This window comes from Bolinopsis microptera, chromosome 2, assembly GCF_026151205.1.
Source record: "Bolinopsis microptera isolate Bmic1 chromosome 2, MBARI_Bmic_1.0, whole genome shotgun sequence".
NCBI lineage: Eukaryota > Metazoa > Ctenophora > Tentaculata > Lobata > Bolinopsidae > Bolinopsis > Bolinopsis microptera.
Window position 1 is genome coordinate 14,255,376 of NC_087073.1, and position 15,090 is coordinate 14,270,465.

General features: G+C 42.0%; 1 protein-coding gene across 1 annotated transcript in view; it reads left to right on the forward strand.

Annotated features, from left to right (window-relative positions):
* Positions 1 to 15,090, forward strand: part of LOC134826818 (MAM and LDL-receptor class A domain-containing protein 2-like) — a 93,173-nt gene that overhangs the window by 9,391 nt on the left and 68,692 nt on the right. The window contains exons 24-55 of the mRNA XM_063839319.1: positions 84 to 291; positions 478 to 626; positions 726 to 842; positions 994 to 1,322; positions 1,466 to 1,601; positions 1,749 to 1,899; positions 2,049 to 2,179; positions 2,387 to 2,536; positions 6,617 to 6,762; positions 7,076 to 7,316; positions 7,438 to 7,571; positions 7,714 to 7,834; positions 7,976 to 8,196; positions 8,383 to 8,518; positions 8,636 to 8,839; positions 8,983 to 9,164; positions 9,272 to 9,478; positions 9,617 to 9,806; positions 9,981 to 10,100; positions 10,309 to 10,421; positions 10,543 to 10,654; positions 10,785 to 10,943; positions 11,103 to 11,303; positions 11,468 to 11,721; positions 11,873 to 12,020; positions 12,136 to 12,302; positions 12,410 to 12,569; positions 12,682 to 12,858; positions 13,045 to 13,201; positions 13,334 to 13,536; positions 13,702 to 13,855; positions 13,984 to 14,099. Of these exons, the coding sequence (XP_063695389.1) occupies positions 84 to 291; positions 478 to 626; positions 726 to 842; positions 994 to 1,322; positions 1,466 to 1,601; positions 1,749 to 1,899; positions 2,049 to 2,179; positions 2,387 to 2,536; positions 6,617 to 6,762; positions 7,076 to 7,316; positions 7,438 to 7,571; positions 7,714 to 7,834; positions 7,976 to 8,196; positions 8,383 to 8,518; positions 8,636 to 8,839; positions 8,983 to 9,164; positions 9,272 to 9,478; positions 9,617 to 9,806; positions 9,981 to 10,100; positions 10,309 to 10,421; positions 10,543 to 10,654; positions 10,785 to 10,943; positions 11,103 to 11,303; positions 11,468 to 11,721; positions 11,873 to 12,020; positions 12,136 to 12,302; positions 12,410 to 12,569; positions 12,682 to 12,858; positions 13,045 to 13,201; positions 13,334 to 13,536; positions 13,702 to 13,855; positions 13,984 to 14,099 (5,394 nt within the window). The remainder of the gene's footprint in view (positions 1 to 83; positions 292 to 477; positions 627 to 725; positions 843 to 993; positions 1,323 to 1,465; positions 1,602 to 1,748; positions 1,900 to 2,048; positions 2,180 to 2,386; positions 2,537 to 6,616; positions 6,763 to 7,075; positions 7,317 to 7,437; positions 7,572 to 7,713; positions 7,835 to 7,975; positions 8,197 to 8,382; positions 8,519 to 8,635; positions 8,840 to 8,982; positions 9,165 to 9,271; positions 9,479 to 9,616; positions 9,807 to 9,980; positions 10,101 to 10,308; positions 10,422 to 10,542; positions 10,655 to 10,784; positions 10,944 to 11,102; positions 11,304 to 11,467; positions 11,722 to 11,872; positions 12,021 to 12,135; positions 12,303 to 12,409; positions 12,570 to 12,681; positions 12,859 to 13,044; positions 13,202 to 13,333; positions 13,537 to 13,701; positions 13,856 to 13,983; positions 14,100 to 15,090) is intronic.

Here is a 15,090-nt window from a genome sequence, read left to right on the forward strand (position 1 = left end):
CTCCGTAACACTGATAACAGTTTTGTTTGCAATCACAACCATAACGAATTGTGATAACGTGATCTGAAATGTAAACTCCTCAGGTTACATCCTAGCTCTGCAAGCCAACAACCCCGGACCTGTCATCTCAGCGACCATAACCTCGCCACTCTACCGGGTGAAGTATGCCAGCTACTATGATACCTGCAAGATGCAGTTCTATTACCATCTCAACGGCACTGCTGGTCCCATCAAGGTCAGAGTCAGGGACATGGCTTCTGCTGTCCCGAAATGGAAAACTATCTGGTCAAAGTAAGTGATGTCTTAGATTTAATCGAAATTCCTGTGATGAATATGAAATTAGTTTATTTATGGCATTTGAACTTATTTTAGTTAATGGTCCAAATCATGACCATAAAGGTACACCATCCTGTATATTTGTTTGACGTCGTTTTTTTACTGGACCTCGTGCGATATCACTACACTGCTAATTTTCAGGATCCCACAAGGTAACGGATGGAAAGGAATAGCTCTTTCCTCAGAACTCGGATACAGAAACACTCTGATGTTCCAGATACAGGCCAACTCTAAGAAGGGCTTCAACTCTGTGATCGGAGTAGACGATCTGCAACTCACTGGCTGCCAAGGTAATATTGTATAGATAGTAGAATGGTTAATGCTTCTCCCCTTATTTGTAATTGTATCAGTTGCCTTGTCAAGGACCCCTCTAACAGTTCACCCCTCAGTTACACCGTACTGTCTGAAGGACGAGTTCACCTGTCCGACCGGGTCTTGTCTTAACAAGGATCAGGTCTGTGACTTTACCAAACAGTGCGGAAATGGAGAAGACGAGGCCCAATGCGGTGAGTGTTGATGAAATGGGGCCCATAAAAGTTCTATTTGGTGTTTCAATGTCTGCAGCTCTTTTGATAGTATCACCATTATGATAAGTGTTATCATACCATAATAACAATAAACTTTGTAAATCCTTTAATTATGAAATCTCGTCTACAGGAGCGGGTAGTTTTGACGATGATATGAACGGTTGGCTGCCTGACATGGAGTCAGCAGTAGGAATCTGGGACCGAACAACTGGTCAGGACGGCTTCACTGACCACACCACCGGAAAAGGAGGTTCCTACATAGAGGTGGAGACAATCAAGCTGAAGCGGCGCGACTTCGCCTCCCTTGTCTCTCCTAACTTCGCCTCCTCCGACAATGGCTGCAAGATGTCCCTGTACTATGCTATCTGGGGCACGAATACTGTGGGTAACATCACCCTCCATCTGAAGACAACTAATGGGGACATCTTGCTGTGGAATGTTGCTGGGAACGGAAACTCGGTTAGTTTGACTTTGAGAACACTGCAGAGACACATTTATACAGTTTCTGGTCCACTTCGTAAAATACAATTATAAGGTGAAAGAATAAATAGATTTTATCGCTTATATAGTGCTTTGCCAGATCATAATTGTTCTATTTATAGAAGAAGCAGTGGACAAAGGCAGAGATCCTTATCGGAGCAAGAGTTAACTTCAGGTTGGAGCTACGAGGAGAGTCTGGAGGGCCAGTCCTTGGCTTCCTTGCTGTTGATGACATATCTTACGTTGGCTGTGACCACGGTATAGCTTTCAATGATTTACATTCTTTTTCTGTTCTAGATACATAAATTGGTTTTATAATATTGAAATTGAATGTGTATATTGTGTGGTATCTAATATAATTGATCCTCTGACACGATCCTGAGTCCTGACTGTAACCATGCCTAGGACCACCACAGCAAGCTGTTATAACGGTTAACCCAATGCCGAAGACAGTTTTACTTGGAGATGATGTCACTTTTGCTTGCAAAGCCACTGGTGTGCCAACACCTAACATCATTTGGCAAAAAGACGGGGTTGACATCGCCATTGGTGGACAGTAAGTTTTTTATGGGGGGTCATTACTCTCGGACAGCAAGTTTTAATTTATTTCAATTCAGCTGAACTTCGATTAAGAATTATCCACTTGATAATGTACAAATCTCAAGCGAGATGGCTGATGAGAAAGTTTCACTTCGAACTTTTCAGTTACTCACTATCACATGATTTCGTTCTGACTGTCACCAACGTGGAGAAGGATACTGCTGGTAACTACAGATGCCTCGCTAAAAACCCTCAGAGTGTTGCTAAGTCTAAGATCGCCAAACTCACTGTCAATAGTAAGTGTCAATATTCGCTGCAGGGTCACTTTGACTTCATTTTTAAACGGCGGATTAATTATGATAGTCGATTTACAGATCAATTTTGATTTGAAGCACGAGTGGGATTTAAAATAAAATTTGCTGTTTTTCATTTTATGTTATGTATTTAATTTTATGATTTCTTCCTCTTAACCTGACCTTGTTACCCAACTCCTCCTCCTATAGATCCCCCGGGAAGCTGCGACTTCGAGGACGGACTGTGCGACCTCAGAGACGTTGAGAGGGATGATGACTTCAACTGGATCCGACAGAAGGGTCACACTCCATCCATTCACACCGGACCCGTCGCTGATCATACCCTCAAAACTCAAGAAGGTGAGATTTGTGTGTTTAAACAAGATTGAGCAAATGAAACATCTTTTGAAGAAATTTTTGTAAAACACTTACATAACAATCGGAAAATTTTAAGATAATGATACAAAGAATATAAAATCAAATTTAACAAATCGGTAAATATCAGACAATCAATAAAATAGGACCATTTTAAAAGAAAGAAAAAGCAATCACATCTAACAAGTAATAAGTAATTATCGATTCTTGTATTCAGTAAACACGGCGTCTTCAGCCTTCATCGCACAGATTTTCCTCTAAACAATCTGCTTACCTTACTCGGGATTATTACGACGGGTTTATTAACGACCGGTTAAAATATGGTTCGGGAAAAATATGGCGAAATTGCTCAAAACCCACCACATTTCCCCGGTCGCCATTTTACCGGTGTCCAACCTTTCAATTTTAGATTCAAAAATTTTGTCTCAGGTGTAAATTTCCTTATTAGAGATAAGCAAGTTTAGAAATTTTCGCATTGCTAAAACTTGTGAAACAAGTCGAATTATCAATAATTGTTGAAAGTAGACAGAAATAATGACTTGTGGTTAATCAAACTAGATGGAAATAATTTTTAACATTAGAAGCGTGACTGATGAAACTGATTCATGATATTGACAGTTTTAATTAATTCAAGTTTTAATTTAACTGTTACTTTAACTTTGAGTCCTATTTCATTATGTAGAGATAGTCAATACCTAAGAAATTAAAAATTGGCCTATTTAAATCAACTTTGACAATAAGGATATATGACAAGAATTGGGCAAAAAGGTGAATTTTTTGCAATTTTAGCCAAATGAAGTCGAAAAACCTACAACAAGTGTCCCAATAGTCTTCTTTAGTGAGTATAAGACAACGATTAAAATATGAGCACCCATACCCCTTGGGAACCCTAAAAGCTGAGACGGCGGGTTTATTAACGACCGGTGAAAATGTGGTTCGGGAAAAATATGGCGAAATTACCCTAAACCCGCCACTTTATCCCGGTCATAATAATCCAGAGTAAGGTATTCAAAAACTTGACTTACTATTTATCACAGTCTTAGTTGAAAATTTACACGCGATCCTTCCAAGTGGGCATCGAGTAAAAATACTTTACTATTGTCTCACTTTACTTGATTTTAATTAAACTATAGATTCCTCTATGTTTACCATTGTCTCCCTTTACTTGATTTGAATTATACTAAAGGTTCCTCTATGTTTAATTGTAGTAATATCCGAGTAATAGGATCTATTGACACACGCTCTTCACTCTTTAGTTCTTCAATACGTAACACTCTGCGAATTATAACTTGTTAAATCATCTATTAACAACCTTTTTGAATCTGTTAGATTTCAGTATCAAGAGTGGGGGTTCCAAGTTCCACTTTTAGATTTTTATTTTGGAGATGAATAAAGATGAGGCTGGAACCCCGAACCCCGCCATAATTATAAAAACCTGAGTGCTGCTTCAGAAATAGGTAAGTTGGAATGTTGATATCAGTCTTACCTATCTTCGTGGAACTTCTTTCTTTGTCTGCTGATCGTCGTCTACCAAGAGTCGCTGTCTCCATTCTCAGGAAGAGCCATATTCTGATTGTCCAGATCCTCATAATAGTGGTCATCTTCTGGAACAACCGTGTTGTCTATGTAAAATCCGTCCGGGGCCTTTGATGCCACTTGTGCCTTTGAAGCCAGGTTGCCCTCTAAGTCCTGTTGAAATTGAGACTTCCGGGGGGATTTTCTTTTACGAGTTTTCGCTGTCTTTTCTTCGTTACTTCCCTGGGAGGTCTTTCTTTTCTTGGTGGTAAAGGTGGTGCTCTCTTCTCACAGGCGGTTCCCTTAAAGTAGTATTCCTGATTACCGTCTTCATATGCCAGACTGTCGGAGATGCAATTCTTTTCTACCTTTCTTGTCTTCATGTCTACCATCTCTTGGTTATTCGTTGTAGCACAGTCCGTTTCAGCATTTGTAACTTCAGGACAAGGCTCCTGAGTCTTCTTTACGTCATCTTCTTTGTCACCTTCTTCTGCACCAGGTCCCTTCTTTTACTCATCCTTCTTTTGTATACTTGTTTCAGTCTTGGGAGGAGTAGGATAAGGCCTGCTGTGAATAACGCAGCTGCTATGCTTGCCCCAACTACTAATGGAACGTTACTCGTGCTGCTAATTTTAAGACATTCCTGTATCTTTACAGATCCAGTCGGACTGGATTCGCCGTTAGGACAGGATACGCAGTCTCCTCCAATCCCGTAGAATCCCTCCTGACAGTCACTCTCTGCAGCGAAGCAATCCGGTGTTCCTTCAAGACTTGTTTCCCCGATCGAACAGACTTCACAATCTTTGCCCACGCCCCTTTCCCCAACTACACAGCCATATCCCACCCTGGTGATGCTCGTAGTGCCCAGAACTTTAGTCCCATCTTTCACGGTGCAGGACACTTGGTCTTCATTTTGAAGAGTCAACTTTAGGTTGACAGACGGAGGGTTGGTAGCTCGGTGTCCATTTGCATCTATTATGATTTGTGTGTCGTTAACATCATCGCACTGTAGGGTTACTTGATCAAGAGGCCATCCTGTGACTATCCACTCAAATGTTGTGCCTTCTTTTACCTTTCGAATGTAAAAGTTTTCCGAAGGAGATTCTTCAAGTTTTACCTCCCACGAATATCTGAGTTCGTGGGTCTTTTTCACTGAGCCTCCGAAATTCTTATTGTAGATAGAACATGTCCACTCACCAATATCATCTACTGTGAAACTCCTGATATCTATATCTGAGGTGATCTTATGATCCCGCTCATCAGATACATAGGAGTGTGAGCTAGGTTTTATCTCTCCGTCTTTTATCCAGCTGGCAGCAAGGAATGGAGCTCCAGTAGCTGAGCAAGTGAGAGTGTAGGGTTCACCTAACTTAGCTTCTTTTACTGTAGAGAGTTCGTCTTCGCACAGTCTAGGGGTGTCATCTGGGCAGATAGAGATGTACTTGTAGACCGCAGCATTTTTAGAACTGCGTAACGTTATCGACGTGACATCACGAACTCGCGCATTATTGCTTTGAAATGTTTTCCAAGTGTCCTCAGAACCGTAATTGTAGTCGAATGAATTCTTCGATCTAGAATCACCTACTATAATCACGTAATTGTTTGGGTTTTGATCTGTTATTTGGAAATAGTCACTTGTTTCGGAGATCTCAAGATCTTTGCGTCCGTAATAAATCCCTGAGTAACGTCCCCGCACTTCCATGTCTGAATCACTGAAGGCAAGCCTAAGTGGATAATCCTTACCAGTACTAAAGTCTAAGACATAGTCCATGCGATCACCCTGTCTAACAAATTCAGCAGTCACAATGCCAGGGCCTAATGTTCCAGACTCCACGTCAGCTCTGAAGTGCAGATCATTATAATCCGCCCAGTGCGAATTGTTGTACACGAATGTGCAGATGTTAGGGCAAGTCTCCTTTGAGAGCCCCGAGGTAACTAGTACGAGGAGCAACACGAGAAACATCGGCAGTCAGAAAGTGCTTGCTCTGTGCGAGTAGCTGCTCCTTTATCACACAGCTACAAATGTGCACGATATGTGGTCCTTGCCATGAAACTCAGAACCTGGATACTCCACATTCGTTCATTCTGATCATGTGATATGGAGGGTGGATTTCTACTTTAGCTTTGTATTGCATTTCGCATTCCACCGCCTTCTGTCCTTTATTGTAGCTACTTAAGGTTAACATTAACCTAGTTTATCTATTACTCTCATTATTGTAAATGCAGTAACCTCTCCGAAATTCAAAACCCAGAATATCGATGATCATGATATTGAGCATACTCGATTCATTCTAATATAGCCAATTATTGCACAGGAATTAGGAAACAGTCACGACTAGCACTGGCAGGCCGGAAGCCAAATTGCTAACTCAAAAACAACGTTCAGCCTTCAAATAAATAAATGATAGAGCAAATAAATTGCGCGCCTCGCACAAATTAAAAGCCTTATAAAGGCTATATTCCATACTAACTAATCAGAAACTTATTAACATCTCAAAATGCTGTTTTGCAAGTTCTCAAATAGTCTCCACTAACCCATCTCCCACTCAGGTCACTACATGTACATAGAGTCGTCAGCCCCCCGGTCCCAGGGCGAGATAGCAATCCTGCAAACCAGCTGGATGGTGCTGAACGAGGACAAGTGTAACATCAGCTTCTGGTACCACATGGTCGGGGACCACGTGGGCAATCTCGAGGTACGATCTGTTCGTTTAACACTACTCCCCCTCCTTTCTGTCCGTCCTCCCTCCCCCGCCTCCTAGCCCCTCCTCCTCCAGTACTCCTCCTTACATCTCCCTCTCCCCCGCCTCCTAGCCCCTCCTCCCCCTCCTCCCCTTATACATATCCTCCCCTTATATCACCTCCCTTTACAATTTACATCTCCTCCTCCCTCCTTCAAGCATGAAGAAACATATCTTAATTTATATATAAGAATGTAATTGAATGGTGAGTAGGGGTTCCACCATCTAACGGGTTACCTTTATGTTTAAGTACAGTATTATTTTACAGCTGACCAAGCGAACGTACGTGTACGACAACATAAGAAAAGAATCGCTATGGAAACTGTCAGGTAGTCAGGGTGATGTGTGGATCCAGGCGAATAAACACGTGGGAGCCTCTCCCATAGTGCAGTTCCAGTTTATTGGAGAAATTGGCCAGGGCTATCAAGGAGACATTGCTATCGACGATATGGTGTTCCTCAACTGTCAAGGTATCGATATTGCAGATTACAATCTTGGTTACGATTTATGTACAACCTATAAATGTTTAGGGAATAGTCTATCAATATTCAATAAATATATAATAATCTGGTTTTCGTACAGGTTTTTTCACAATAAATCCTCCCCCTCATAAATGTTTTCTCTATTCAGCGGAAAAGTTGTGTCGCACGGACCAGTTCTCATGTGCAGTGCCCCAGTGCACCTACTACACCCACGTGTGCGACTTTAGGGACGACTGTATGGACGGCAGTGACGAGCATATCTGTGGCGAGTGTGACTTTGAGGTGAGTTTGATAGGATAAGTGTTTTAAACAGATTTCTTTAGAGGATGATAATGGCTAAACAGACTGGCTAGGAACTACATTCTGAGTCCAAAGTAGAACAGTTTTGGTTTGATCGCAACTAAAAATTCCTAAATCCCAACAGGATTCAATCTGTGGTTGGGTACAGGATAAGAAGGATAACTTTGAGTGGACGAGGTGGCGAGGAATTACACCCAGTATGTTCACTGGTCCTGATCACGATCATACAACGGGAGACTCTACTGGTAAAACACGACAGCTTATCAGTTTCACTTGTCTTCTTAGGCAGTAACATCGGATAGGCACAATTTAAATATGCAAATATTAAGATTTGGAATACAGTTTAGACACTGTTTCTTGCGGACTTAACCTCAAACCACCCACAGGACACTACTTCTACATAGAATCATCTGATCCAAGAGTAGAAGGTGACGTGGCTAACATCTACTCCAACACTTACCGTCACTCTTCGCACACCTGCAAACTACAGCTCTGGTATAGCATGAACGGCGCTAACATGGGCAGCCTCGATGTTTACCTCGTCACTGATGCTTCTGATGATACAAAGAGAGTGGAAAACTTGAAGTGGCACAAAAATGGAGATGCTGTAAGTAGCAGAAGTTTAAAAATTCCTTTCTCTGTGATAAGGATCTTCTGATTGTCATTATTATTATCAAAATCCGCGCTAAGAAACGTTCATCACTAATCATGCGAACAATTATTTGTATCATCTCCTTACAGCTTTAAATATTAAAGCTGGCCAATATTTGTGTTTTTATTACTATGAATCCAGGGAACTGACTGGCAACAAGCCACTGTGGATATCGGAGAGCACAAAGACTTCCAGATCAAAATCAGCGCTACTGTTGGAAAAGATCACCAGTCGGATATTGCTATTGATGACATCCACTTTGCTAACTGCACTGTTGGTAGGTCCCTTTCACGCACATCTACTCATTAAACAAAACGGTTGATTTATTAAACTCGTTCGTCCCCCGTACTTAAAGTACTACTTTTAACCCCTTCAAAACGTTCTCTACTCACAGTTTACAACTACACGAACCCTGGAGAATGCTCATTCGAAGACGGACTGTGTGGGTACCACAACAGTCCTGAGGACGACCACTTTGAGTGGGACCGACAGAACGGTACAACTGCCAGCATATCTACCGGCCCAGCTAACGACCACACTCTTAACAACAACTTAGGATATTACATGTTCATCGAGGCTTCCATTCCAAGAGTCCAAGGTAAAATTCTATTTTATATTTACTCTAATAGAAAAAGCCTGCGGGAATACCTGATCGTTTCTTAGACTGTTAACCTCCGCCCATTAGAAAGCTCGACAGTAACTAATGTTCCACAATGTAAATAACTGAAATATCTGTGTCAGGTGACACGGCGATATTCTCATCTCCATGGCTGATAACAAAAGACTGGTACGACTACAACTGTAACCTGACCTTCTGGTACCACATGAAGGGGGCCCACATAGGACAGCTGGATGTAAAGGAGACCAGTACTGGGTACTGGAACCAGGGTGACCGGGTCATCTGGACTCGCAACAGCAGCGTGGTGAGTGTCCTCCGAGTCTGGGTTTTAGCAATGGTGTTATTACTGCCTCTTTAACTTGATTCCGCACAACAATATCCGAAACACTTTCTCTGACCCCTTCATCTTAGGATAACACGTGGTCGTTTGCTACAGCCACCATCTGGGACATCTACACTCCTGGTAAATTCCACTTTGTGGGTGTCCGCGGTGACAATTACCAGGGAGACATTGCTATTGACGACATTGCTTTTAACGAGTGTCCTAGTGTGGAGGCCCTGTGTACGGAGGAGGAGTTTGGGTGTGACAAGACACCTCAGTGTGTCCACTCTGAACAGGTCAGTACTGAATCTGGCTTATACAAAAAGAAAATGAATCCTTCGCATGCTTTGATAACCCTTTTCCCTTTCACAAATTTTGGCACCTCATAGAAGAATCAGAGAATGATAACAATAAAAACGTTACCCTCTCTTCAGAAATGTGATTTCATGGTGGACTGTTCTGACTCCTCTGATGAGAGCTACTGTGGTAGTTGCACGTTTGAGGGTAGTCTCTGTGGACTCTGGAACTCTCCTGATGATCATTTCGATTGGACCAGATACAGAGGCCAGACACCGTCTGTTAACACTGGACCCGGCACTGACCACACTTACGGAAACTCTACTGGTCAGTTTTATTGGGTGTTATTATCTAGTTGGGATCTTTGTTGTCTAATCGAGTCTAAATTTGTTTCTGATCATTAAGTTGTGCTTTTTGTTAGTTTCCTTTTTGTTAGTTAATGAATGTAAAACGGAAGCGTGTTTGCAACTAAATATTCCCCTAACTAAATATTCCCCTCAGGACACTACATGTATATCGAGGTGACAGGACAAGCTCTGGGTGACATGGCTGTCCTCAACACCCCTGTCTTCAGGAAATCATCACGTGATTGCTCCTTCGAGTTCTGGTACCACATGAGAGGTAAGGTGTTGATGGAAGGCTGTTTTCAACTTTCGACTTTTCCTTGCACTCGATATTTGTTGCGTAAAAAGTGACATCCAAGGATTTACGAATCTAAATTATATTTATTTTACTATCACAGATTTAGCCGGCCAACTTGTACAGAAACCACTAATCACAATCTCTATCACTTAACTGAAGATTTTCTGCTAAATTATGTTTCTTTCAGGGACCGCTATCGGCCAGTTGGAACTAAACATGACCTCTACATTCAATGGCACGAACACAACGCAACTCCTCATGCTCGACAAAGCAACTCCTGATACTTGGCAAAAAGCATCTGTGAGTTTCAATTCCTGTTTTAACTTGCTAATGTTCGGGCTTTAAGTTAATAATAAACATCCGAATCAGTACTTTCTTTTTTAACAACAATAAACTGAATATTGACGTTGATTAACCTCAGGTGAAAGTTGGCTACCAAGAGCAGTTCTGGCTCAGTTTTGTTGGAATTGTTGGAAACAACTTCCAGGGAGATATCGCTTTAGATGATCTCAAGTTCCTTAACTGCAGAGTCGGTAAGTACTTAATCTCAAGCTATTTTAATTGTTTAGGTAAGTTCTATTGGGAATTAGAAAAAAATGAAAGTAGCTAATTTTCACTTAATAACTAAGTTTAAGAGCGAAGTAATGAACCTAATCCGTCCAGATATTGGCGACGATCCAGCCTCCTGTGACTTTGAGACAAGCAAGTGCGGCTATGTGGACTCTACTGACAACACCAGTTTCACCTGGACTCGGCACCAAGGACCAACTTACTCCTTCAACACTGGACCAAGTGTGGACCACACCACTGGAACTGACAAGGGTTCGTCACCTCCCCATCCTCTACTTTTTACCATGATATATTTAACAGGATCGCTAGAGAGGAATCTCCTTAATTCTGTTTGAAACTAAGAGCTGTGCCTACATAAATCCCGCAAGAGCAGTTAAGAGCCACGGGTCAACTTAACATCCCTCCCTGCAGGGTACTACATGTACATAGAGACCTCTGACCCCCGAGTGGAGGGCGACAAAGCAGAGCTGATGAGCACGTGGTTTAACGTGACGGGAGCGGATTGTACTGTGAGGTTCTATACTCACATGACCGGGCAGGGAATTGGGGAACTGAATGTCTACACTACAACTGAGGACGGAACTAAGACTAAACAACTCGGTCTTACTGACCGTGAGTTTATACTGGATTGAAACTAGTTGTTATTTTAGAGCAACATGTTATTTTTGGTAAATGAGTGTGGATCAGAAAAAGCTTGGTAGCAACTATTTACTATTATGTGACATTTATTTAATTAAAATCTATTGAATCACAAATCTTACTGAGTTGTTCCTCAGCCACAAGCACGGACACATGGAAAGCCCAGACAGTGAAACTAGGCGCTATATCCGGCAAGTTCAGACTTTCCTTCGAGGGAGTCAGGGGAGCAAGTTACGACGGAGATGTGGCTATAGATGATATACACTTTGAGAAGTGTGGGTCTGTCACTCCGTACTGCTCCTCCGATCAGTTCACCTGCAACACACCTGAGTGTATCCCTCTTAAATACCAGTGTAACTTCTACGACGATTGCAAAGATAAATCTGATGAGGTATAGTGAAGAAATTATTAATCACAAAACAAAAACCAAGATTTATAGCAATTCGAGCGCAGATTATTTATCGAATCCTCTTACTTATCTCTTAATTAATAAAACTACATTTAACCTCCCCTCGCCCAGTTAACGAACTCTTATCCGTCAGTTACTGTGTGGAACGTGTGACTTTGAGTCAGGTATCTGTGGCTGGAGAGAGGACGAGGCTGCTCACTTCGAGTGGGTCCGACACCAGGGCTCTACTCTTTCTTGGGAAACTGGACCCATCTCCGATCATACCACCGGCAACGCTGGCGGTTAGGAAACAGTTTCTTCTTTAACATTTTGTTATGTTCTAAACGAATTAAATAGGCTCCTAGAAATCTGAATTTCCTAATTGTTTGCAAATAAACTTACCGTCACAATTTGCAGGACACTACATCTACGTAGAAGCGTCAACACAAGGAAAAGGAGACCACGCTCGACTCATGTCCCCAGAGTTCCCCAGTTCAGGACCCCAGTGCCAGATGCAGTTCTGGTATCACATGTACGGTGCAGATGTTGGAACTTTCAGGGTCCTCCTCAACAACAAGACTCTGGTGAGCTCATTTATCTGTCGATTCTGACAGTATGAACTTTCTCATGTACCATGGTGTTAATCATAGCCATTTTTCTATTCACTGTTACTAACACGCAATCATTCCAGCTGTGGAACCTTACTGGCGATCAAGGAAACCAGTGGACACTAGGAAAAGTAGATGTTGGTCTTCAAGGAGACTTCTTCCTCGTTATGGAAGCGGAAATGAAGGAAGGATTCCAGGGTGACATTGCTATAGATGATATCTCTTTCGTGAACTGTGACATCGGTAAGAAAACGATCATTTGAATTGACATACTCACTTTAATGCTGTAAAGTAAAACTAAAGGGCGGTTCTTCTCCCCGTGAAATCTTTCAAATAAATTATAAACCAATCTCAGGGGCGGACGGAGAATACAACGGACCGTCTGACATAACATTCGAGGACATGTACAGAGTGTTCTCACATCTGTCCCAGTACGAGCACCAAGATGACACCTACTGGGTGATAGGACAAGGGAAGTGGGACTGGTACAGCAACAAACCTCAAGCTGATCACACTTACAAGAACACATCAGGTAAGCTGATCACACTTGTGGAAACATGTTAGGTCGGGACCGGTTAAGTAGGTTTTGAAATAAGGGAATTTTAAGGGATCGTGAGAACTGTCAGCCGATGTAGTTAGAGCGTCTCACTGACTGTTGACTATTTGAAAATATTTTGATCGGTTTAATTCTTGAAGTCTAACACAAAACTCCTTACAGGACACTTCTACGAAGTTCTGCACACACCACTACCTAACGATTACTACCACGAACCTGAACCAAGTACTCTATACCTACCCTGGATGAAGACACTCAGCAGACACTGCTCCATGAGATTCTACTACTTCTTAAACGGCTGGAACTCTGGCGACCTCGAGTAAGTAGCCCTTGGCAGCCCTCCCTTGTTTCAGTTAGATATTTTTGTAATTGTCCTTGATTCTGGTTTAACAGCATGTATATTGTATAATGTATATGAAAATATCGTAAACTACACCAATCACCCTCGCAGGATCGGTACCCTAGACAGTCTAAGCGCGGATGCTGTGTACACGATGAAGATCAGTGGAGCACAGGGCAGTTCGTGGCAAGAAGGCGAGATCCACATCGGGGAACGAGGACTGTTCAGACCAGTTTTCATGGCGACCACTGGTACCGGATCCTCTGCTTACAGCAGTATTGCTGTCGATGATATCTCCTTCCTAACCTGTCCGGGTATGTAGTCAGTGAACACTGCTATCTTTTTATCTGTAAGGTTAGGTGGTGTATTGGGATACCAAACTACTGTTTTTGAGATATGTGTCCACAACCATACCTCCTCCTGATATCTCCACTATATTTCTTTTCTCTGAGACTTGTATCCTGACCACCCTCCCTCAGTTGAGCTGCTGTGCAGTGAGCGAGAGGCAGACTGGAACTGTGGGGTCCCCCAGTGTATCAACAGGAAGCGAGTCTGTGACTTCAGACAGGATTGTACTGATCAGTCTGACGAGGCTAACTGTGGAGACTGTGACTTCCAGCATGGCATATGCGGGTAAGTGTTCACTTGAATATTGCCTTCAATCTGCATCTGTGGTAGGGCCATAAACTTCTTGCGGATAAGCAAAAGGGACCTTTGCTTTTTACTCTTGCTCTCTTATGAACAGCTTGACTGTTTTTCAGGTGGTCGAATGAGCCAGATTCTGACAAGGATGATTTTGATTGGACACGACATGCTGGATCAACATACTCAACCGGAACTGGACCTTCTGCTGATCATACTTACGGCAATAGCTCAGGTAAATATTCTGAACCTACATTTGCGAAATTTCAACTATCTAATTACTCCAGTAGCAGGCAGGGGTTGAGTGTGCACTTCGCTGCATAGAGTTTTTTGCTACTGAATCGGGTTAAATAGGTCATTGGTAACTCAAATCACCGAGGGGCAAATTTTGTATCGCTAGTCCCAGTCCTACAGGGCGAAATTTCTAAATTGCCCTCAGTCGCAAATTTGGGATTTTTGTATCTCGGCTTCTAAAAGACTTAGAGACTTGAATATTGGCTTAAAATAACCGCAATAGCCTTATTTATATACAAGTTATGAAGCAATATAAGGTCTCAAGTGCATGGTTTTAAAGATATTCACGAAAAACTGTTTTTTGGCTCATCGCAGCCTGAATTACCGGATTATTTTTGTATCTCGAACTATAAATGTCGTAGAAACTTCTGTGATACTGCAAAATATTCGCAATGAGCACATTTATATAAGACTTATGAATCATTATATGCTCTAAAATGCTTATTTGTAGAGATATTAGCAAAAATCGGTAATTTTTGCTACACCAATACAAATTTGGTAATTCGTTTTGTCTTTTTGTTGCAAATTTTCACGTTGCAATTTTCAAGATGCGGTTTGTGGCTATCGATAGGGCTTTATATGCTATTGTATGGTTTTGATACAATCCTTCAGCACCTGACATAGGCAATAGGGGTCACAAACCCTGAAATGTCAGGAACTGGGTGCAGTGGCCGAGATAAATATTTGATAATTACTTGAACTCTTGACTCACATACATCTTTTGAACGTTGAGTAAAACTTCCGATCCATTTGAAGCTCAGGTGATGTGCCCCAGAACCTCACGCCTGAGTGACAGTGGGCCTTATCGATCATGAGCCGCAAATCACAATGACTTTGGGCCTCAGATACAAGGGCATTCGTACTCTTGGGTTAAATTGGCTCTTCGTTAGTATCATCAATCAGGTTTATAACTTCTATAGAAGTTAGATATA